General features: G+C 41.9%; 1 protein-coding gene and 1 pseudogene across 5 annotated transcripts in view; one reads left to right on the top strand and one right to left on the bottom strand.

Moving 5' to 3' along the window:
* The first annotated feature begins 1,422 nt into the window (after positions 1-1,422).
* On the top strand, positions 1,423-24,764 carry LOC128122649 (cytoskeleton-associated protein 2-like; annotated as a pseudogene).
* Abcc1 (ATP binding cassette subfamily C member 1) overlaps positions 24,637-25,396 on the bottom strand; it is a 132,633-nt gene continuing 131,873 nt past the window's right edge. For all 5 annotated transcript variants that reach the window (XM_052759608.1, XM_052759609.1, XM_052759610.1 and 2 more), the window contains one exon: positions 24,637-25,332. In XM_052759608.1, the coding sequence (XP_052615568.1) occupies positions 25,224-25,332 (109 nt within the window). In that variant the 3' untranslated portion in view covers positions 24,637-25,223. The remainder of the gene's footprint in view (positions 25,333-25,396) is intronic.

Here is a 25,396-nt window from a genome sequence, read left to right as displayed (position 1 = left end):
GATGATGCACTAGATCATCATTTTCTATATATGTTCAAACTCTTCAAGGGGAACAATTACAATTTCTTTAAAAATTTATTTTCTATATATTCACTTGCTTACCCATTTGTGTAGGTGCATGCAAGATATGGTACAGTAGCCTTCAGGCATGTGTACTGTGAATGAAACTGAGGTAGTCAGTCTTGGTGACAAGCAGCTGCATCTGCTGAGCCATCTCACTGGTCCAAGAGAAGACAGTTTTAAAGAAAGGTGTATGTATATGAACTGAGATACTGACTTAGAGCTATGCTGTGCTGTAGAAGTCAGTGTTTGGTTTTGAAAGTCTGCATTCTAAACACCCTGGCCTCAAACTTGAATTCCTTCTGTCCCAAAGTACAGATCATAGATTGGTACCACTGCAGCTGTGATGGATAATTTCCTGTGTTTTGGGGGCTACAATGCCCAGTTGTTTTTTCAAACAGTAGCCTAGATGTTGCAGTAAAAGATTCTAAGGGCAAGCTTGGTGGCACATGCCTTCAATCCCAGGACTCAGAGGCAGAGTGCTGTCTCAACTCTGTGAATAGGGGGGCCAGCCTGGTCTCCAGAGTGAGTTCTAGGACAGCCAGGGATACACAGAAACCCTGTCTCAAAAAACAAAAACTAGGGCTGGAGAGGTGGCTCAGCGGTTAAGAGCACTGGCTGTTCTTCCAGAGGTCCTGAGTTCAATTCCCAGCAACCACATGGTGGCTCACAACCATCCATAATGAGATCTGGTGCCCTCTTCTGGCCTGCAAGCATGCATGTAGGCAGAACACTGTGTACATAATAAATAAATAAATCTTTTAAAAAAAAAAAAAAAACAAAAACTAACAAAATACAAGAAGAAAGTCTTAGGTGTGACTAATATTTGAATCTGTGACTTTGAGGACAGCAGGTGGCCCTCTGCCTAGGTGGACTTCATCCAATAGGAAAGGAGCGTTGGAGGGTGATAATCTTCCTCTGCAGTTGTTAGGAGTTTCGTTAGCTCTAAAATACCAGATTTTGTCAGTTCTACCAAATAACATGGTCCCCACATTTTAGTATACTCTCTGAATTTGTGAATCTGTTTTAGAATTACTGGAATGTCTAATTGACAACATTTAATTTCCTCTCTTGATTTTGCATGTAGTTGGTAGCATTTGCTAAGGGGTCATCAGATACTATACTAGTGTATAGCTAAGAAAAATGTTGAGCTAAGAGTTTAAATGAATCTTGTCTACTTCACTAACTACACAAATCTTAATTCACTTCTTGCCTCAAATTAAAATTTAAAAATGTGGGACCTTGACTGTAGCTCAGTGGTAGAGCATTTGCTTAGTTTGTACACAAAGCTCCCTCCCCTTTCCAAAAATCTCCTTCATACAGAACTAATTAATTTTTTTAATTAATAGAGATCAGGAAGTGATGACATCTGAAGATCAGGTCCAAGAAGGGAAGAGAGTTCTGAAACTCAAAACAGAAATGGTAAGGTATGTGTTTAGCACTCAGACCTTTTCTACATTTGTTATGAAGAAATGAGTTCTGAAACACTGAGTCCTCTTAATTCCTGTAGGCTGATGAAGAAAATATTGGAAACACAATTGAAAAAAGTGCATTTCATCAAAAACTGATGACATAACCAGTTCAGAAATACACAACTTGAAGGATAATATTCAAGCTGTGCAATTATTATCAACTAGAGATGATTTCCAAGGACAGACTATGACATCAGACTAGGCATGTCACCTTAAAGACAGTAAAAAGATGCAATCAACTGCAGAAAAGCCCAACAGGATGCTAACATGCCTAAAAAAGGAGTGCTTGGCTGTTATCATGGCCAGGCTGTTCAGTCTAAGATTAATTCATTTAGAAAGCTTCCAAATGTGAGAGTCCTGCAGCAAGCAAGAAACTTCCCACTACTGTGTCTAAAGCCGAAAAGTCTCAGTCTGTGTCAGTAAATGCCATCAGCATAAGAGCCTCAAGTGGGACTGCTACCACCAAGTTTGTCAACACGAAATCTGTGAGTGCTATGTTGAAAACACTTCAATGGGACCACCTATTAGAAGCCTCCACAATGATACCCTCAAAAGAAGGCCTTTGCAGGACCCTTGCCAATGTTACAGTCAGAAAAGGGCCTCTTAAAAAAAAGAATCACTATCTGGTGTCAACACCCGTCCTCAGGACACAAAAAGAGAAGGCACCATCAAGAAGCATGACATCTGAAGGTGTAGCCACAACTAATTTGTCTAATACCACAGGACAGAGAAGTAAAATAATATTGACCAGCATGGATACAAAGTAGCAGGAGCAACTGTTCATAGATCAGTTCAGGCCAGAGAAACCACAGAAGAGAGAAAATAGAGTAAGTAGATGAAATCCACTTTGTCTTCTTAATTTTCAATAGAATAACATTTGTGAATTCAGCTTATAATTTTCCTTGAATGAATTAGAATTTCTTTATTTGGTTATTTTCTGCCACAGAGGCAGATTTATGTATGGAGTAATAAGTCCAAATAGTTATAGGTTTGAGTGTAGTTTGCTGAATGCTCTTGATCTCATCAGAAATCTAATTATGGTTGAGAAATACACAAAACTTAGCCATTTACAAATGCATTTTTGGTTCTTTTTTTTAGAATTTATTTATTTTATTTTATTTTTTATTCTTTTCTCAAACATTACATCCTAACAGCAGTTTTCCCTCCCTCCACTCCTCCCAGTTCCTCTCTCCACCTCAACTCTCCTCCAGATCAACTTCTCCATTTCCCTTCAAAATAGAGCAGGCCTCCCAGGGATGTGTGTGAGAGGGCATTGGATCCCATGGAACTGGAGTTACAGGTGGTTGTGAGCCTCCTGATATTTGTGGGAGGAACCAAACCCAGGTCCTCTGCAAGAGCAGTAAGCGCTCTTAACCTCTCAGCCATCTCCCTACCTCCTTTGAACATATATTTGATCTCATTAGGTTCAAGAGTTCACCTCTGCAAACAAATACATTGTATATTCCACCAGTTTAGAACTATGTATAGACTTAAAGTTTTCTTGATTTGTGTATGAGTGTTTTGCATACATGGATGTCTATGCACCATGTATGTTCCAGAGGCCAGAAGGTATCAGGTCCCCTAGAACTGGAGTTACACATGTTTGTGAACCACCATGTGGGTGCTGGGAATCACACCAGTGTTCCCTGAAGAGCAGCTGGTGCTGTTGAGCCATCTCTCCAGCCCCAGATTTGAAATATATTTGCTGCTTCTGCTTGTAGAGCTCAAATGACTGAGTGGAGAACTGGCAAAGGAAAAGGGCTAAAAAGGTCATCTAATTTAGTAGCTGAGCCAAAAGGACCAATTGAAAACCCAGTCCAGTCCTTTTGGACTACCATAGCAGAAGATGAACAGGGATTATTTACTGAAAAAGTAAACAAAATAATTTCTGAATGCCTGAACCTGATTAATAAGGTAGAGTCCTTTTTTTAAAAAAAATATGTATGACTGTTTTGCCTGTATGTATGTCCACGTGTGTGCCTGGTGCCAACAGAGGCTAGAAGAGGGTGTCAGATCCCCTGGAACCAGAGTTACAGATGGTTGTGAGCCACCATGTGGGTACTGGGAACTGAACCCAGATCCCCTGGCAGAGTAGTCAGTTCTCTTAATCACAGAGCCATCTCTCCAGTCTTCTAAGATAGAGTCTTTATTTTTGTACATCTTATAATTTAATTTTTTAAAAAGATTTATTTATGTACTTAAATGAGTTCTTGTGATACACATGTATGCAGGTGCCAGTGGAGGCTAGAAAGTGTCAGGTCCCTGAATCTGGAGTTTATAGTCAATTGTGAGATGCCCAACATGGGTGCCTAGCACTAGTACCAACTCAAGTTCTCTGCTGGAGCATCAAGTGCTTTTGACTATGGTGATACTTTATTTGTACTGAAATGTGATTTTATTTGTATGTTAATAAATAAAGTTGCCTGGGGGTCAGAGCTAATAGCAAGCCATAGCAGAAGCTGGGCAGTGGTGGTGCACGCCTTTAATCCCAGCACTTGGGAGGCAAAGCTAGGTGGATCTCTGTGTGTTCAAGGATACAGCCAGCATGGACACATATGCCTTTAATCTCAAGACCAACCATAGAAGACCTGGAGGTCTGTATAAACAGGCAGTGACGAGGAGGTCATGGGGTTTGGGTTACAACCAATGAGAAGGCAAAACAGAAAGTCAATAAAAGGACAGACACACAGAAGTAGACCTCTTGCTGAGGAGAAGGACAACAGTGGCAGTGAAGGGTAAGAAAGGGTTTTTAGCTCTTAGCTATTGCTCTGACCTCTTGGGCTTTTAACTTTGCATTTGGCTCTGTGTTTCTTCTTTAATAAGACTGTTCATCTACATTTGGTGCTCAACGTGGCAAGAATTCATTTAAAAAAATGCTTGGCTTGGCTTGGTGGTGGGCTGGTTTCCCGCGGCAGCAGGCCCAGCTCCCTAGCTCAGGCCTAGCTCAGCCTAGGCCCCAGGCCCAAGTGACCATAGCTATAAGCGGTTACCCACAGCTGAAGCTACTTGCTTAAAGCCAGTTCTACGAACAACTCAGGCCTGCCAGAGCTACTGCTAATTGCCGTAGCTACATGCAACAGCATGTAGGCTGCTTTTGGCTGAAACGCCAACGCACATGGGTGGAGCTTAAGGATGCTGGAGCCCAGACTCGACTCGACTCAGCTCAAGTAGGAACACATGGCTGGATTTAAGCTTTTAGCCAGAACTTGTGGCTATTCTCTCTCTCTCTCTCCTCTCTCTCTCTCTCTCTCTCTCTCTCTCTCTCTCTCTCTCTCTCTCTCCTTCTCTCTCTCTGGATTCACGCCTTGGACGTGAGGTAGCTGTTTTGAAATTCCCTCGGATTTCTACTGTTCTATGCAGACTTGGTAAGTCAATTAAGATATCAGATATGTTAAAGGAAAAAACTACTTAAAGGAGAAAAATTTTTTCCACATAAAAAAAATGGGTTTTATGTGCACATTGGAAGAAAATTGGGCTTTGCTTGATAAAATTTTAGGCAGTCTGAAAATGGAACAACTATATGAGAAGATTAATGTTGATGGGATTAGGCACATTATTACTTTCCTTATTCTTATTTTACTATTTAAAAAGATAGTCAATTTAAGTGCCAGGATAAAAGCTTTAGAAAAATCTGTTAAACCTATTAAAATGAATTATAGAGAAATTCAGATTCAGACAGAAAAAAATTAACAGTGAAATTGTTTCAGGATTGGATTATAAGATTACAGAAAGAAAGCCTGTTTTCACACAATCACCCTTAATTTATCCAGTAACTGTACAGCAGCTACCTGGTCAAGTGAATGCACAAAATATTTGGACTCCAGTTGAAATGTTAGAGTTACAAAGGTTTAAGGAGGCAAGAGTATCTTATGGCATGCTTTCCCCATATGTAAAGCAAATGTTAAACTCTTGGTCAACCTATAATAAGATTATACCACAGGACTGGCGAGAGCTGGTACATGCTGTTCTGGAACCCAGGGCACAGTTACAGTGACAAATGTGGTTCAAAGAGGAAGCTAAAAACATAGAAAAAACAATGGAGGGCTAAAGGTATACAAATCTTCCAGGATCAGCTTGTTGGAGAAGGCCAATATGCTGCAATACAAACACAATGTTTATATGATATCTAAACCCTAATTCTAATGTCGAATGGCAGCCTGGAATGCATGGGACAGAGTTGAGGAACCAGGAAAGAAAACTGAGTCATTTACAAAGGTTATACAGGGCCCAAAAGAATCTTTCACAGATTTCTTACAAAGACTGACTTCAGCAGTACAGAGAATGGACCCCGAATTCAGAAGCTAGTCAGAAAATAATCAAATCTTTGGCTTTTGAGAATGCATACAAGAGAATAATCAGGCTGTTAAAGGCAAGATCTGCACCCTTGGAAGATTGGATTAGAGACACATTTAATGTTGAGGCTCATGAACATGATATGTGGATAGGAGAAGCAATTTGAAGAGGTTTGAGGAATGTCAGATGTTTTGGATGTGGAAAGCAAGGACATTTGAAAAGGGACTGTAAACAGGGCATTCCTAAAAACAATGTTTCTTCAAGGAACAATGGCAACAGAATGACCCTTCCTTCTGCAGGTGATACTTTATTTGTATTAAAATGTTATTTGTATGTTAATAAATAAAGTTGCCCGGGGGTCAGAGCTATTAGCAAGCCATAGGAAAGCAGGGCAGTGGTGGCATACACTTGTAATCCCAGCACTTGGTAGGCAGAGCTGGGTAAGTCTCTGTGTGTTCAGGGATACAGCCATTATTGGATACACATGCCTTTAATCTCAATACCAATCATGGAAAACCTGGAGGCCTATACAGACAGGCCGTGACAAGGCGGACATGTGGTTGGGTTTACAATCAATGAGAAGGCAGAACAGGAACTCTATATAAAGACTTTAACACAGAGGTAGCTCTGGTTCGGAGAGGTAGGACCACTGCAGGAGGAAGGGTAAGGTTTTAGCTCTTAGTTCTGACCTCTTGGCTTTCTTCTCTGCATTGGTTCTGTGTTTCTTATTTAATAAGAAGGTTGGTTACATCTACATTTGGCGCCCAACGTGATAAGAATCCATTAAAAACCGCTTGGCTTGGCTTGGCAGCAGGTCCGGTTTTTGGCCTGGGCGACCCGGCTCCCTAGCTCGGGCCCAGGCCTGACTGACCTGCAGCTGGAGCTACTTGCATCTGCTACAAACAACTCAGGCCTGCCCTGCCAAACAGGGCCCCTGCCTGTAAAGCCAAGGCTTGACTCAGCTCAAGCGGCTACGCTTTCCTCTCTCTCTCTCTCTTTCTCTCTCTCTCTCTCTCTCTCTCTCTCTCTCTCTCTCTCTCTCTCTATTCACACCTCGAACACCAGGTGGCTGTTTTGAAATTCCCTGGGATTCTACAGTTCTACCCAGACTTGGTAAGTCAATTAACATATCTATTTAAAAGAGAATTTTTTTCTACATTAAAAAAAATGGGCTTTATGTGTACATTAGAAGAAAATTGGGCTTTGAAATTTTAGGCACTCTGACAATGGAACAACTATATGAAAAGATTAATACTGATCAAATTATTCAGTTTATTATTTTCTTATCCTCATTTTACTATTTAAAAAGATAGTCAATTTAAGTGCCAGGATAACAGTCTTAGAAAAACTTGTTAAACCGGTAAAAATGAATTATAGAGAAATTCAAATTCAGACAGAAGAAATAAACAGCGAAGTTGTTTCAAAATTGGATCATAAGGTTACAGAAAGAAAGCCAGTTTTCACACAATCACCGTAATTTATCTGGTAGCCATACAGCAGCTACCTGATGAAGAGAATGAACAAAATACTTGGGTTCCAGTTAAAATGTTAGACTTACGAAGATTTAAGGAGCCAATAGCATCTTATGGCATGCACTCCCCATATGTAAAGCAAATGTTAAACACCTGGTAAATTGTAATAGGATTCTACCAAAGGACTGGCGGGAATTGGCACAGGCTGTTCTTGAACCCGGACAAAATCTCCAGTGGAAAATGTGGTTCAATAATGAGGCTAAAAATATAGAAAAACAATGGAGGGATAACGGAATACAAGTCTGCCAGGATCAAGCTTATTGGAGAAGGCCAATATGCTTCAGTACAAACACAATGTTTATATGATGTCCAAACCCTAGTTCTATGTTGAACGGCAGCTTTGAATGCATGGGACAAAGTTGAAGAACCAGGAAAAAAAACTGAGTCATTTACAAAGGTTATACAGGGCCCAAAAGAATCTTTCACAGATTTCTTACAAAGATTGACTTCAGCAGTACAGAGAATGGTCCCAAATTCAGAGGCTAGTCAGATAATAATTGAATCTTTGGTCTTTGAGAATGCAAATGCAGCATGCAAAAGAATAATCAGGCCATTAAAGGCAAGATCTGCACCTTTGGAAGATTAGATTAGAGACACAGTTAATGTTAAGGCTTATGACCATGATGATATGTGGGTAGGAAAAGCAATTTCAAAAGGTTTGAGAAATGTTAGATGTTTTGGATGTGGAAAGCAAGGACATTTGAAAAGGGATTGTAAACAGGTCATTCCTAGAAATAATGTTTCTTCAAGGAACACTGGCAACAGAATGTCCCTTCCTTCTGGAGTATGCAGAAGGTGTGGTAAGGGAAAACACTGGACCAATGAATGTAGATCAACAAGGGACAGACAGGGCAATCCTCTGCCTCGATCTTCAGGAAACTCCCAGAGGAGCCTCAGGCAGGCCCCCACAGTAAATCCAGTTCAAACCTTTCCTGCAGTTGTAGAGGAAATCCCTACTCAAAGCAACTAAATAACCAAAAGTCTATTGGAATAAATCATGTTGGTCAAGATGATGAAACAGAGAAAATAGGAAATTCAGGAAAAAACATAAAGAAAATTTTTTGGCAAACTTCTACTAATGAACAAAGACCAAAATTAACAATAAAAATAAATGGTGTTTTGTTGTCTGGTCTGGTAGACACAGGTGCAGACATTACCATAATTGCACCAGAATTTTGGCATCCAACTTGGCCTCTTCAGGAGGTAAACGTACAACTGTTAGGAATTGGGACATTATCTCGAGTGAAACAAAGTGAAAGATGGCTTGAATGTATAGGTCCAGAAGGACAGAAAGGAAAATTAAAACCATATATGGCTAACATAGCTATGAACCTGTGGGGTCGAAACTTGTTACAGCAATGGAATACTCAGATTAACATCCCTCCAATCTCAGAAACAAATCATAAATTAATACATGTTTCTGAGAGAAATATTAAAAGATATTATTCTAATGAGTGCTCACCAGCCATCCATGTCATACAAGAACAGGGCACAACAACTGATAATCTTCCAAAAACACCAACAGCTCTACCTTTAAAATGGTCAACAGACAAGCCTGTATGGGTTCAGCAATGGCCTTTAACAACAGAGAAACTCCAGGCTTTAGAAGAGCTGGTAGAAGAACAGTTAAATGCTCATCCTATTGAAGAATCAACCAGCCCTTGGAATTCTCCTGTATTTGTTATTAAAAAGAAATCTGGTAAATGGAGAATGGTAACAGACCTTAGAGCAATTAACAAAGTAATTCAGCCAATGGGCTCTTTACAATCTGGAATTCCTTTGCCTACTCTGTTACCAAAAGGATGACCTCTCATAGTTATTGATTTAAAAGACTGTTTCTTTTCAATACCCTTACAAGAAAAAGACAGAGAAAGATTTGCTTTCACAGTGCCTACTTATAATAATTCTCAACCGGTTAAAAGATTTCAATGGAGGGTCCTCCCACAGGGAATGTTGAATAGCCCAACTTTGTGCCAATATTTTGTACAACAGCCATTAGAAGTGGTACATAAAAAATTTCCTAAATCTATAATTTATCATTATATGGATGATATTTTATTAGCTGACTCAAATGCAGATACTTTAGAAAGAATGTTTGAAGAAGTAAAGAAAATTTTGCCTTGCTGGGGATTACAAATTGCTCCTGAAAAGATACAAAGAAGAGATTCTATTAATTATTTAGGATATAAAATAGAACTTCAAAAAATTAGACCTCAAAAGGTGCAAATTAGGAGAGATCAACTACAGACTCTTAATGACTTTCAAAGATTATTTGGAGACATTTCTCATCTAAGAACTATTGTTGGGGTAAAAAATGATGAACTGAATAATTTGTTTAAAACCTTAGAAGGTGACAAGGACTTAAATAGTCCAAGAGAATAATGACCTGAAGCTGAGAAAGAATTGGCCTTGGTAGAAAAGAAAGTACATGAAGGGCACGTGGATTGTATTGATCCAAAGCTGGATTGCATTTTGGTTATTTTACCTTCTAGGCATTCCCCAACAGGAATATTAATGCAAAGGGAAGATATTATATTGGAATGCATATTTTTACCAAATAAACCAAATAAAAATTAAAAACTTATGTGGAAAAAATCTCTGACTTGATTTGGAAAGGAAAATTGAGACTTCATCAATTAGCAGGAATAGACCCAGCAGAAATTGTCGTATCTTTAACTAAGGAGGACATTGAAAAATTATGGATAGAAAATGAAGCTTGGCAAAAAGCTTGTAGTAATTTTTTGGGAGAAATTAACAGCAAATATCCCAAAAGCAATAGAATTGATATTATAAAGAGAGCTGATTGGATCTTGCCACGAATTGTGAGGAAAAAACCCATATCTGGAGTTCGTACATTTTATACAGATGCCAACAAACAAGGAAAGGCAGGTTACAAATCAGAAAATTTAAGTAAAGTGGTTCAAAGTCCTTATAATTCAGTTCAAAAATCAGAATTGTATGCTATTCTGTTGGTATTAGTGGATTTTTCAGAATTTCTCAATGTAGTAACTGACTCTCAGTATGCTGAAAGAGTAGTATTACATATTGAGACTGCAGAATTTATCCACGATGCTTCAGAATTAACTTCACTATTTATTCAGTTATAAGATACAATCAGAAAAAGGAGTCATCCTCTATATATAACTCACATCTGATCCCATACTGGTCTGCCAGGCCCTCTAGCACAAGGCAATGATGAGATTGATAAATTGTTGGTAGGAAATGTGCTGGAGGCCTCAGAATTTCATAAAAAACATCATGTAAATAGTAAAGGTTTAAAAAAGGATTTTTCCATAACCTGGCAACAAGCCAAAGAAATAGTAAAGAAATGTCCTACTTGTTCCTTCTACAATCAAACGCCATTACCAGCAGGATGTAACCCAAAGGGTACTCAGAGGAATGAAATCTGGCAGATGGACGTGTTTCACTTTGCAGAATTTGGAAAATTGAAATATGTACACCACACTATCAATACTTATTCAGGATTTCAATGGGCAACTGCTTTGAGTTCCGAAAAAGCTGATTCTGTAATCACTCATTTGCTAGAAGCTATGGCCATCACAAATCAAAACTGACAATGCTCCATCATATGTCTCTGTTAAAATGAAACAGTTTTTTGCTTATTACAATATAAAGCATATTACAGGTATACCACATAATCCTACAGGCCAAGCAGTTATTGAAAGATCAAACAGAACTCTATAGGATATGCTAAATAAACAGAAAGGGGTAACAAAAACCCCCAGAAATAGACTGCATAATGCTCTATTAACTTTGAATTTTCTCAATGCTAATGAGAAAGGAACAACAGCTACAGAGAGACATTGGATAATATAAAAAGACTACAGAATTAAATCAGCCTATATACTTCAAGGATGTACTGACCTCAGAATGGAAACCAGGATATGTGTTACGTTGGGGACGAGGTTTTGCTTTTGTTTCTACAGGAGAAGATAAGCTGTGGATACCATCAAAATTGATAAAGGTTCGATTTGAAGGAGAGACCTCTTAATTGGAGGAGGTGATAGTTCATCAACCAGCATAACCATCCAATTTAAACTAACTTTTACCATTCATACATGCCTTTTCATTTAATCAAATAATAATTTGCCAAAAGGGAACCTCTCCAAAATTAGTCTTGGGGAAAGGTTTTTGTTTTTGTCTTTTAGGAGAATGAATGCTAAGGAATCTGAAGAACACTGGACAAATGAGACAACTGAGGAAAAAGGACAAATCAACTAACCCAGGAAACAGAGTGAAATGGCCTTTGGTTATATTGTCTAAAAAATTGTATAAGTCTTCCTAAATGTTTGTTTCTGCTCTTCTCTAAAGAAATTTAACACTATTGGTCTTCTAATAGTCCCAGTTCAATTAAAATTTAAAGCTGACTTTGGAGTTGGAGAATGGCCCTCTCCTTCTTTAAACTCAAGCATGTTGTTAAAAGGAAAATGCAAACTCCCTGTATCATGCCAGAAGAAAAGAGCCATCTTCTGCTATGCGCAGGAGAAAAACCAAATTAATTAAGGGACTATTCTATTACTAATCTCAATTCTTTGATTCTATTCTGATTCTTTAAACTTTTCCTAAAGTATGAATTTTATATCAAATTTACAAGATTTATATATATATATACATATACATATATATACATTTTAAACTTTGTTAAGATATGAATGGTCATATAGAGTACTAACTAATTCTAGAAAAAAGGCTTCAATTAGCTGCATATACATGTCTTTGTGTTTGAGTCTCTTATCAGTTTTCTACAGAAAATCACGGCCAGGCCTAACATCAACTGAAGTCTCCAGGAAGAAGATGGGGCCCCACAACAACAACAATTCCACATGGACAATAATAATATCACTAAGTTGACAAACATCATCTAAGGATCAGCTTTAGACTACAAAGTGCTAGAGCAATTTTGAGAGAGCTAGCTGAGATCCAGTTTCAAAGACTACTTGAATAAGGACTTGAGATAAACTCTGAACTTTGGCATTATGCTCAAACTAGACAATGAAGGATATAGTTACCTTTCCTAGAATTTGACAATCAACCTAAAATTTTTCTTTTCAGAATAAAGATACCTTCGCCCATACCCAGCAGGAAGCAATTTTAAGAATACGATGCCCACATTCCCAAAGAAGTGGTGTGGGGAGGGTGGTTTTTTTGGTCTTTTAATGGGTTTTGGGTCTGGGATAATTTTCATTGTTTAGGAGGGTTGGTTACAAGTTGTTGTTAAGGGTTAGGAAAAGGACTAAGCAAAGGAGATTAGATTTAAGGTTCTTGTTTTAAAAAAAGAAAAAGACAATTACTAGTTTTAAATACTTTACATTGGATTGGATTTTTGTATATTGTATACAAATTATATATATTGAGATTGATATTGTTAGAAAATGCCATATATATTTCTAATCTTGTTCAAGATATTATACTTATACCGTTCATTTAACAATGTAGTGCGATTTTCTGATCCTTGAATGTTGTTATTACCAACTATTAGGATATAAAGAAATGAATGTTAGTAGTTAGACATTATAATAGAACTTGTAGTCATATTAGATGTGTTTTCAAGATCGACCAGATATATTTTAGATAGACAGGTCATCTTCAAACCTTTCAGAGATCTACAGAATATGGTATTTAAAATATTTTATAACTTAGAATATTTTTCTTTTTTGTTATGACTATGAGACATGTCAGCTCCTGGGAGTACCAATCTACTTCAGAGAAAATACGGGCATTGATGAAACTGCATATGGAGTTAACTTTCATTGTGGCAAAAGTTACCCACTGGACAACAAAGTATCCTCGAATCAACTGCTGACAAACAGGACAGACAGGACACAAAACAAAGGACTACTGATTCTTGCCAAAACAAGTGTGGTTATGGCTTTATCAAAAGGCATCTTCTGAGGCCAGGACAATATGGCACCATCCCTGAAGTGGCCTTTGCAATCCGGAAAAGGTACAATGTCCTTTCCTTCGAAGACAGCTGAACAGGCAGTGGACCGATGGCTTCTGAGGTGCAGTGGAACAGCAGCTGAAACAGTTATCCTTGAAGAGTAACTAAGCTCACGCCTCTCAATAGTAGACTGGCATTTAATAGAGGGATGTGGAGAAGAACGAGATGCCAAGATGAAGCCACACACACACAGCCAAGAAGAATGGACAGCTGAATTCAAAAAAACATCAACAATTTCCAGAATTTAAAATCCTGAATCATGACATGACTCTAGTGGAATTCAGGTGTTTCTGGTTCATGGACTGCTCTCACCCAATGTGAGGTCGAACTGTTGACCTTGTGTACATCCTACTTCACAAATGAGTCTGTCAGATACGCTAAGCCTATAAGCTGAAGACAATGCCTCAATGCTGTGGAGAAACCTCAGGTGACTGTCCAGGGAGCTGGCTGTTTCTGTCAACTCACATTTTTTTTTTTTGGAAGTTGCTTGCATGCACTTCCTGTTTTTATTTTTGTTAGCTAATATTATTTCCTTCTTGGGTCTCTGAGGGAGTTGAAGATTAGTTAGTTATAGTTGAAGATTAGTTAGGATAGAAAGTGAATTAGGTACATTTTGGACTTACCAAAATAGGATAGATAATGGAATTATTTTCTCTGAATTTGTCAAATACAAATGGACCAGACATTTTTTAGGTATTTATTGCTTGTATATATGATATATAGTTATTGTACTTTTGTATATAGTTTTTCTTATGTTAGTTATAACCTCTTTCCTTTTTTCTTTTTATTAAAACAGAAAAGGGGAAATATGGTGATATTTTATTTGTACTGAAATGTGATTTTATTTGTATGTTAATAAATAAAGTTGCCTAGGAATCAGAGCTAATAGCAAGCCATAGCAGAAGTCTGGCAGCGGTAGCACATGCCCTTAATCCCAATCACATGACAGGCAGATCTCTATGTGTTCAAGGATACCACCAGCATGGAGACACACGCCTTTAATCTCAATACCAACCATAGAAGAAGGTTATGTGGTTGGGTTTACAACCAATGAGAAGGCAGAACAGAAAGTCTATAGGAAGACAGACACATAGGAAGTTGTTCTCTGGCTGAAGAGGACAGCAGTGGCAGTGAAGGGTAAGGTTTTTAGCTCTTAGTTATTGCTCTGACCTCTTGGGCTTTTTAACTCTGCAATCAGCTCTGTGTTTCTTATTTAAAAAGACGGTTACATCTACATTGACCCCTCTCTCTTTTCTCAATTTTTCTCTGCCCCATTCCATTTCTCTCTTCAATCTCTTTACATACTCCTCCTGTCTTCTCTTTCTTCCTGCTCACTCTCTTGTCTCTTCACTTTCTCTCTATTCTCTCTCCCATCTCTCCTCTCACTTCTTTCTCCACCTCTCCCTCTCTCCCTCTCTCTTTCTCCTCCCTCTCCAATCTGTGTCCTCACTTTCACACATCTCACTCTCTCATCTCTCTCAGGTCTCCCACCTCACACTCTTTCTCCATCCTGTCTACTCTTTTTCCCTCCTCATTCTCTACCTACTCTGTCCCATTTATCTCTCTCCTTTCTCTCCCCTCCCCTCTTTCTTGGTCATTTCATAGACAAACATTAGATAAGAGCACACATGGATATACTACTATAGCTGTGCACATTGATGTACTGGTACAGCAGCAAACAATACTATTGCAGCACACACTAATGTACTGGAACAGCACTGCTTATGGATTACTAGAAAGCAGCATACCTGAATATACATACAGCACTGCACATGGATGTCTTTGTACAGTTTTATACATAGATGCAGTAGTGCAAATGTCACTGTGTGCTTCTGTAATAGTAGTAGCACTTCGTTTTGCTAAGACATTGATGTGTAATGCTTCAGTAAGAGATATGTGTGTGCTGATATACTAGCGATTCCAGTGCAGTGTGCTATCCATGTGTACTACTGTCTAGTACTTCCTTAGGTAGTACCTCCCTTCCCTTGGGTTACTAGTACATCCATATGTCCAGATATGGTAATATATCCTACATGCTTCTATAATAGTACATCTATGTGTTTGGGTGTAATAGTACATCCATGTGTAAAGTTGTTCAAGTATATCTGTAATCACATCTTTACTAGTAAATATATGTGTACTTCTTTACTAGTACATCCATGAGTATTACTGTACTAGTACAGTATACTGGCTTAATCATGTGCACTTCTGTACTAGTATATCAGTAAGTACTGTTCTGCTATTGTGTCTGTGTGAGCTGCTGTACAAGTAAATCCATGTGCATTGCTGTAGTGGTACTTACAGGCATTCTTTTGCTAGTACATCCTTGTAAGCTGTTGTGTTGTATTAGTATACCTCAGAAACTTGAGTCTCTGAGAGGCAGGACATTTTCAAGAAACTTGGGAAGAGAGTTCATCTTACTCATGTCCACCCTGCCCAGGCTCTATGGATGTTGTCCACCTGTATAGCCCAGCCTCCACAGCCTTGAGGGGGATCTATCTAGTTCCAGGAATTTGAGTTGGGCCACAGAGAAGAGCTGCTGATGGCTGTACAGGGTGTATTCCTAAATATCCATGCAGGAGAGAAGGTGAACATCCCTCCAAATACATCTTTGTGAGCACCACACTCCAAGTCAGACCCTACCTAGGTTTCTTAGCTTCCCATCTAGTACTTCCTGAATGGGCTTCTCTTCAGCCAAGATATGCCTCTGAGGGTGGTCTCATGAACTCTGGCTTCATATACTTTAATGTCTCCTAATGAGGGGCATGTTCAGCTTCATGGAAGGATGGATAAGGAATATATGAAGGAGTGGGATAGGGCATAGAGAAGAATTAGATGAATGGACATGGTAGGAATGACTATAAAGAAGATTTGGAGTGCATGAAAGAAAAGATAGATGGATTAATGTATGGGTAAAAGAGTAAAGGCTAGAAGGAAGAGGCACAAATAGGACAGGAGGTGGGGTAACTGGAGTGATGGAGGAAGCTACAGCATAGAGGAAAGGCAAGAGACAGAAATGCCATGTGGAGGGGAAGCAAGCATGCCCAGATGGAAGATGGGATATACTGATGAATAGTTGTATTGAAGGAGGCAGGCTCAAAGGATGGTGAGTGGAGGAACAAGTCTGTGCCCTTTCACATCCATGAACCCTAAGACTAGGGCAGAGTTGCTCAGTGTGGGAGTCATCCTCTTGTTACCTGGCAGGTGGATATTGTGGACAGGACAGAGCCCAGGAAGTCCTCCCTGGCTGGAGGTCTACTGCAGCTTCAGTTAGCAGCTAAGATTGCTGTCTGCATCAGTAGGATCCCCATCACTTATGTGGGGCTGCACACACTGCAGTCCTAAATCACCACCATCCTTCAGGTGAAGCCTGGGACAATGAAGAGGAGGAGGTGGAGGTGGGAGATATGGCATGACCCTGTTCTGACCCAGCATCCCTCCCACCAGAACCCTGTCCTGTTCCAAGGATCTCTGTGGATGAATCTGGTCCTGCTTCAGGAGCATACAGATAAAGGCATCTGGATAGCACTGGAAACAGTATAGCTCAGGGTCTTCATAGTACCAGGCCAGCTGCAATATAAGTGCATTGGCCAGGAAGATGACCTGAAATATGGCCATCCACCAGTACAATGACCAACAGGAAGTAGACAAGGGCAAGGACATTCAGGGCATCCTCAACCCCTTTTCCAATCCAGGTCCCAATCCTTCACTGCAGTCCCAAGCCACAGGATCTCTGTGCCATGTTCCTTTTCCCATGGCAAAACCCAATCTAGACTCTTTATTCTACTTTATTTTTGCTACAAAAATACTATACTTGTCAGATAGTGGCAGAACATGCCTTTAGTCCCAGCAGAGACAGGTGGACCTCTGTGACTTTGAGGCCAGCCTGTTCTACAGAGCAAGTCCAGGACAGCCAGGGTTACAAAGATAGACCCTGTCTTGAAAAAACAATGCTTGATGGCATGATGTTTGACACTGATTTCACAATTGTTGTAGCTAAGTAATATAGTGTGTGTTCTTTTCCTAAAATGTGTGTGTGTGTGTGTGTGTGTGTGTGTGTGTGTGTGTGTGTGTGTGTGTGTGTGTGTGTGTGTGTCATGTGATGTGTGTGTGTGGTGTGTATGTGTGTATGGTATGTATCTGTGTGTGGTGTGTGTCTTTGTGGTGTGTGTGTGTGCAGCCCAAAATTTAACCTTTGATATCTTCCTCTATTGCTCTCCACCTTAGTTTTGGAAACAGGGTCTCTCACTGAACCCTGAGATCACTGACTCTGCTAGGCTGGTTGTCCAGTAAGCCTCAGGGATCCTCTCGTCTCTGCTTCCCCAGAGCTGAGATTGCAGATGTATGCCATTGTGTCCAGCTGTTAAGTGGGGAATGAGGATCTGAACTTGGGTCCTCATGCTTGTATGGTCAGCATATTGCTCAGTGTACCATCTCTCCAGTAATGTCTTTTGCTAAAATATTTTAAGCATGAAATACACATAACATAAATTTTATCATTGTACTTTTATTTTTCAGTGCAGAACAGTTAACCAGGGCCTTGTGCATGCTGAATAAGTGTTCTGCCACTGTGCTACAGCCTTGGCCCATAGCCTTCCCTGAATGTATAGCTTAGTACTGTGAAGTACCCTAATACATAGCGGGGCCTGATAGTGCAGACTTGTGATACCAGAACGCAGGAGACTGAGGCAGGAAGATTCCAAGTTTGAAGCCAGTCTGGAGTGCATAGTGAAACACTGTAAAAAAAAAAAAAAAGGCATTGTGTTTCATACCTTTAAGGCCAGACTCAGGAGACAGAAGCAGGCAGATCTCTGAGTGCAATACCTGCTCTACATAGTGTGCTCCAGGCCAGCTGGGGCTACATAGTAAGACCTGGTCTGAAACAAAACAAAAATGTGACATCCACCTTTTGTGGCTTATATCTACATCAACACTTCACATGTTGTGATAGAGATGGCTGGAGACCATGGAGAGGAGAAACTGGGCTGGGGCAATGCTGTGGGTAAAGAGCTTGCTATGCAAGTGTAAGGAACAGAGTTTGGATCCCCAGGACTCATGTAAATGTCAGGTGGGCATAGCAGTCACTACAATCTTGGCACTCAGGAGGCAGTGACAGATCCCTGGGACAAACTGGCCAGCCAGACTAGATAAATCAAGAAGATCTGGGTTCAGGAAGAGACCCTGATTCTGTAAATTAAGTGGAGAGTGATTGAGGGAGACATCTGATATAGGCCTCTGTCCTCCACATACATGTCCACACATGTGTGCACAATGCACATGAAAATGAAGGGAAGGAAAGAAAGGAGGGAGGGAGGGAGGGAGGGAGGGGAGGAAGGGAGGAAGACAGCCCTTTTACAAGGAGGGAAATCAAGGCACAGAAGGTGTGAACAATTTGCCCACAGTCAACCTAAAGCAAAACAAATGGAGTTTCTGCAGACTTTGGTCCTCATGATGAAGGCAACGCATATGGGCACCATCAGCAGCTGTCCCCAGGCTTGCTTATAGACAAGCCTACTCTAACCTAGGCTAACCATGCAGCTTATTCACAGCATGGCTCAGAAGCAGTTCCTATGCCTAGCATGTACTTTTCTGTGGAAAACCTAGATCCTCATCCTGGATGATGCTACTGCCTCCATAGATCCATGGACAGAGCTGCAGATAGAGGCAGCCCTTGGGCTCTTGTGCATGGTACTACTTACTATTCAATGTCTGTTTTCTGTGACAGATTATGCCAGGTAAGGTGTTCCTCCTGACAGTGATGCACAGGGCCATGGAGGCTTATAACATGTTTATCTAGGAGTGTCCACTGTGCAGGGGGCATAACCAAGGCCACAGGGGAAAGAACAGCCTAGGATCTGTGCTTCCAGAAAGCTGGGTCAAGAAGCTGCTCAGGACATCAGACATCTAGGGAGTAAATTTGGAGTAGAGCTGGGCTCTCAGTTGCTGTCCTAAGAACTGTCCCACGTCCCTGTTCCTTGCAGGATGCCGGTCATGGATGAGGCTTCGCTGACAGAGCTAACCAGCTGCTGGTCCAGAAAGGGTTTGCAGACTAGCCCAGGAATCAAGCCTGGCCTGAGATGCCAGAGACCCAGGGGTCTTTGTGGCTCCCCCGGGTGTCTAATCTAGACTCCTCTTGGGAGGAAGATGGCAGAGAAAGTGATGGACTATTAAAGCACCAGACCTGGAAGGACCCAGCATGTCCAAATCAGCCCCAGCAAGGTCTACACAGCTATGCTCACTCTGCAGCCAAAGTGAACAGTGACTCTCAGTCCTAGCTATCTACTTCAAGTCCACACCTATCCCAGGCCAATCAGGCTGTATGCCCTGAACTGCATGATAGTGAGTACATTTCCCTCAACTCCCCTTATTTTGAGGTCATTGCAGATTTCACATGCAGTTTTAAGAAATCACACAGAGAGAACCCATGGATCCTCTGCCCTGTTTGTTCCAGAGATGCCTAACTCTAGGACAAGATTAAATGGCACATTGATATAAGCATGTCCACATTTCTTCTATTGCTTGTATGTCTGTATGTAAATCCAGTGCTTCTGTTGCCCTTTTGTGAGACAAGGTTTCACAAAGCCCAGGCTGGCCTTGAGCTCTTTGTAGCTGAGGATGGCCTTGAACTTCTGATGTTCCTGCTTCTACCTCCCAAGTGTTGGGATTTCAGGCTTGTTTAGTAATCATACCCTGTTTATGGGGCTCAAACACAAAGCTTTGTGTGTGCTAGGCAAGCACACAACTGCATTACATCCCCAGCTCTGGATTCAGTTCTACACCTATTTAAAATTGCAAGGTTGAGTCTCTGAATATATTGCCCATGCTACTCTCAAACTCTAATTCCTCTGTCTCAGCATCCAGAGAAAGTAACAGTCTTGTGACACTATACCCACCCTGACTCATCACTGTTACCATGTTGGCTGTGGGCCAGGGCTGGTAGGTCTTATGCATGCTAAGTATGTTGAGCAGTATTCTTGGGTTCTACTCAGATGCCCCTCTATCACTGTGGCAAAGCAATTCCCACATACTGCCATGATCCCCAGGGGCCTCATTACTGGTGTAGTCTGCCCTAGTACCTGATACATGGGCAGTTACTATGTTGGGGTCAGGAGAGGACTGAACCTGTTCAAAAGATACAGGGCCACTGTCCTGAGGATTCTCTGATGGCCCACCCTTCTCTGGCGGTTCCCCTTCAGCCCAGACAGATCCCATTTTGTGAGTATGGCCAGAAGCTCAGAGGCTATCCACTTTGCAAAGGCAGCCTCATCACCAATGGCTGCCTTTGTTGTGCAGAAGAGGAAACTGAAGCTAGAAAGTGGTGACACAAGGTGCCCAGTGACCAAGTGGAAACTAGCCCTTGGCTTCTAATCACCCAGTTCCAGTGGCCCTGCTGGCAATTCTGCTCTAGGGGAAGCAGAGACTAGGCAACAGAGCACTCAGGCAGAGGCTGCTGTGTGTCTCTAAGTCCAGCTGGAGATGCTTAAGAGATACATTGGTCTAGGAATAGAGCCTGTGCCATAGGTGGCCGGGATATGGTAGCATCTGGACAAGCCAGCAGGGTGACCCAACCATTAATCCCTCAAGCCTCAGCCTCATTCTGTAGTTTGTTTTTGTTTTTTGAGACAGGGTTTCTCTGTTGTAGCTTTGTGCCTTTCCTGAAACTCACGCTGTAGCCCAGGTTGGCCTCAAACTCACAGAGATCCGCCTGCCTCTGCCTCCCGAGTGCTGGGATCAAAGGCGTGCACCACTACCACCTGGCTTTTTTTTTCTTTTATGTGGTGCTGGGATGGAACACATTCAGGAAACTAAGTCAAAGGAAGTAGTACCATCATCAAGCCCTTCCTTCCTACATCCCTCAAGGATGTATTGGCAGTCACTAAAGCCCTTTGATAGAAAACTGAGGCCAGAAAATTTTGACGGCAATCTCTGCTCAGCAGCCTACCTTTCCAGCCATCAGGCCTCTCCATCTCCTCAGCACATGCCCAGAACCAACTTCCGTCCCAGACTCCCACCTCAAGGGCAGAGGTTGGGGCAAGCTTCCTTTCCTTCTTAGAGAGATTTACTTGAGAAATTGGATGTTTACTATGTGTCTCCAGAACCTTGCACAGTACAAAACAGGGACACCCAATAAATACTGACTGGGTGAGCCAGGGACAGGAAGGAGGGACTAACAAATACAAGCTTTCTGTTGGCAAGTAGTCTTGGGGTCCAGGCACTGTATCAGATGTTTTTTCTGAACTGTTTCATACTCATTAAACCCCAGCCGGCAGGGTGTCCTGACCTCTGTGGCATCAAGGCAGGATCTGCAGTTCCTAGATGGGTTATGTTCAAGAGGCCCTTTTTACATTCTGTGTGGAGCCGTGGGAGGTGCTCTAGAGAAAACACAGATGGCAGAGGCCCCTGAAGCAAAGCCAGCTTGAACAGGATCTGGGAGAGGACACAGGAGGATGTGACTGACCTGATTACACCACTGACATGTTTCATGGAGTTGGTAATTTTAACTGGAAGGCATAGCTAAGGACAGACATTGGGAGAGCTTGGGGAGCTCCTGGGCTCTGAAGTCTTGATCTGAGAATTTGACTGTTTTCTTTAACAGATTCTCCACAGAGTAAATAAACTGGGCAAATAAACTCAGTGCCCTATCCTAGCTCTTCCCTCAGTGAGCTCTGAAGTCCTTGAGGATCTGGCTTGGAATTGAGGCAGGAAACACACCCCATATATAAGGTTCAGGTCCAGCCAACAGGTCCAGATGGTTCTGAGTCTTACCGTCAGGGCTCCCCACTCCCACTGCTTTGTCATTGAGGTAGACCAATGGTTTCAATGGCAGGCTACATGTGCCTGTACACACTGTTTGCTGTCCCCCACCATCACCCCCATAGGATATTCCTTACTACCCACACTCACCTAGACCAAACTCAGAAAGCCAGCACCCAGTCTCACCATCCCACCATCTAAATCCTAGAGCACTATGGCATGCAGTCATTGAGAAAATATCCTCTGCATATTCCCTGCTTCCTTTGTTTTGGTTGTGGCCAAGCAGGGAGCTGACTTTGCCAATGGATTGAGGGAACAGTGTCTTCCCCAGTTTTAGACACTGAAGAGAGGTTGTCATGCACATTCTCCCATCTCCCACCCAGAAGCCAGTGGCAAGGACAAGAGACCAATTTGAGTTTCTACTCTGGAGAGGGGACCAAATCATCTTGGAGATTGTCAAGCTTGTGTCCATTTTGTGTGCACCTGTGTGAAGGCCAGAGGCTAATGTTTGATATTTTTCTCTACCTTTAAAAAATGTATTTTATCTGCATGTGTCTGCACAATATTTATGCCTGGTTCACGTAGAGACCAAAATAAACTGGAGTTACAGACATTTGTGAGTTGTGAGCTACCATGTGCTGGAAATTGAACCCGGGTCCTCTGGAATAACAGCCAAAACATAAAATCTTTTTTAGATTCATTTTATGTTTAATTATGTATATGTGCATAAGTTTGTGTTTATGTGCACATGAGAGCAGGTGACCTTAGAGGCCAGAAATTTCTGAGCTGCTCAATGTGGGTGCTGCGGACTGAACCCGGGTCCTCTGCAAAAGTATCCTGCATTTTTTTTTTTTTTTTTGTTTTTCGAGACAGGGTTTCTCTGTGTAGCTTTGCGCCTTTCCTGGAACTCACTTGGTAGTCCAGGCTGGCCTCGAACTCACAGAGATCCGCCTGGCTCTGCCTCCCGAGTGCTGGGATTAAAGGCATGCACCACCACCGCCCGGCGGTATCCTGCATTTTTAACCACTGAGCCATTGCTACAGCCCCTACCTTAAGCTCTTATTGAACAAGGAGTTCACTGATTTGGCTAAGCGGGCTGGCCAGAAAGTCCCAGGGATATTCCTGTTTCCTCCCCAGTGCTGGGATTATATGCATATACTGTTTATATGCATATAAACACTATGTATATACATATACAATTGTACGCATATACCAGCATTTATGTTGAGGATTGAAATGTAGGCTCTCATGAACAGATAGCAAGCCCTTTACCAACTGAGCCATCTCACTAGCCCTATTTCCCAAGATCTTAAGCCTTGTTAACTGCAGCTCAGCCCCACCCACTACAGCAAAGTATTTGGGCCACTTGTAGCTTTTGTCTCAGAACCTGAACGTGGCTACCTTACGCAGACAGAACTGAGGCATACAGCCTAAGTGCCTTGCCTAGGGTCACATGACCAAAAAATGACAGTACTCAAGCCCAGGTATTTGTGTACTTTACCATTCTGACTCACTGCCAGACCCCAGGCAGCTCTTAACCTTAGCCTCTCCCATTTCTTTTTTATTTTTAATTTGTGAGGGCACTGGACCCCTTGAAGCTGGAGATACAGGCAGTAGTAAGTCACCTGATGCAGTCCTCTGCAAGAGGAGCAAGCACTCATAACTGCTGAGCCACCTCTCTGTCCTGTCCCGCCACTTCTGACAACAGCAGTAACATAGCTCTCCTAGCCTGGTTCTTCCAGAGTGGAGGTTGGAAACCTTTGTCTGTGCCCAAAAGAAAATAAGATGGTTGTTTAGAAAGAAATAAAATATTTTTCTTTACTGCAAATTATTTGCAAATATTCACGTTTCCAGTGTCCTTACAAAAAGACCCCCAGGAGAAATCTGGGTCCTTTAACGTGAAAGAATGTTACAATTTACAAAAATAATAAATACACATATTGCCACCTAAAGAAAATCAGCGCTGAAATTCATAGCATGTATGAACTGTAGCTGGCAGTAAGTTTTCACTGCCCATGGGAGTCTCTCTTTGGTCTGTAACCCAAACACCTAGAGGACCACTTTGAAGGATTCAGACTGAGGATCAAGTGCAGAGCTGGGCATGGCTATTCCCTGAGTCCAGTACCTCCTCCCTAGATACCAAATTCTTGGGACCGTCTTTTTCTCTGGAACAATCCTTAAAAATGGAGGGGGGGTATGAGGGGGTCATTGCTGTTTGTTAATGGTCTTCTTGTCCTGGAGGGGACTCTGGCTCTGTCTTTGGTACCAGCCTTCTCATCTGTGGGTACTGCCCCTCATTCTCTTGACTTTTGCTACTCACAGACCTTCTGAGAGGAGCAAGCCCTCCCCAGCAATAGATAGGAAGATGCAGAAAGCAAGGGAGGGATGGTGGGGCAAGATGTAAGTCCCTGGGAAGGCAGTATTGCCTGGCCTGGTTCTGAGCCTGTCTGGCAAGGTCCCTTCACAAGGCTGCTTCTAAAGCAAGTCCTGTGAGAGCTGCACTAGGTGCAGGGAACAGTGTCAGAGTGCCTGAAGACCAGATGGCAGGCAAGGGGACATTACACAGAGGCAACAGCTTTGGTTTTGGTTGTTTTGTTTGGTTTTTTTTTTGTGTGTGTGTGTTGTTTTGTTTTGTTGTTGTTCCCATGCTTTCAACTGCAGGTCTGAAGACAGGAAGCACTCTTCTGGAACCAACAGGGCCATGGAAGTGATACAAGAGCTGGCAGGCTAGGGAGAGGTTCCAAGCCTTGGCATCCATGAATGTGGCTGGAGAGACATGAGGCAATGGCTGTGTTTGGTCACTAACTAGTGTGTTCGACACCAGCAATTTCTCCAGAAGTTTAGCTGCCCTAGGCCCTGCTGTGAGCTAGGGCTAGAGCACAGGTGAACTTCCAGGAACCTCACAAGTGGTACCAGAGGCCAGATGTGTGTTCAAAGTGGGATACACCTGTCTCCCAGTTTCTTCAAGGTCAGATCCAGGATGGGGCCAGATGGTGGCTGCTGCTTTGTCTGTTTTGCTTCTTTTTAGTTTGGTTTTCTTTTTATTTTTTGGTTTCTGTCTGTGAGGCTTGGGTTCCCAGGGTTGCTGGCTCATCCTTAGACACTGGGATGCTGGCCCTATAGTTCTTACCAGATATACCAGCACCCAGCTCACACCAAGCCAGCATCCCTAGCCATGCTATAGAAGATGCTCCTCTGCTGCAGGAGCTCAGAGGGTGCACCACACTCCCGAACTTCTCCTTTGTCCAAGACGATCACCCTGCATGGAGAGGGATGCAGACGTGAGCATTACGCAAAGAGATGTGTCTAATATCTGTGAGATT

Source organism: Peromyscus californicus, unplaced genomic scaffold (genome assembly GCF_007827085.1).
Source record: "Peromyscus californicus insignis strain IS unplaced genomic scaffold, ASM782708v3 Scaffold_3__1_contigs__length_106647218, whole genome shotgun sequence".
NCBI lineage: Eukaryota > Metazoa > Chordata > Mammalia > Rodentia > Cricetidae > Peromyscus > Peromyscus californicus.
Note: the sequence above shows the minus strand (reverse complement) of the source record. Positions and strands in the feature narration are given on the sequence as shown.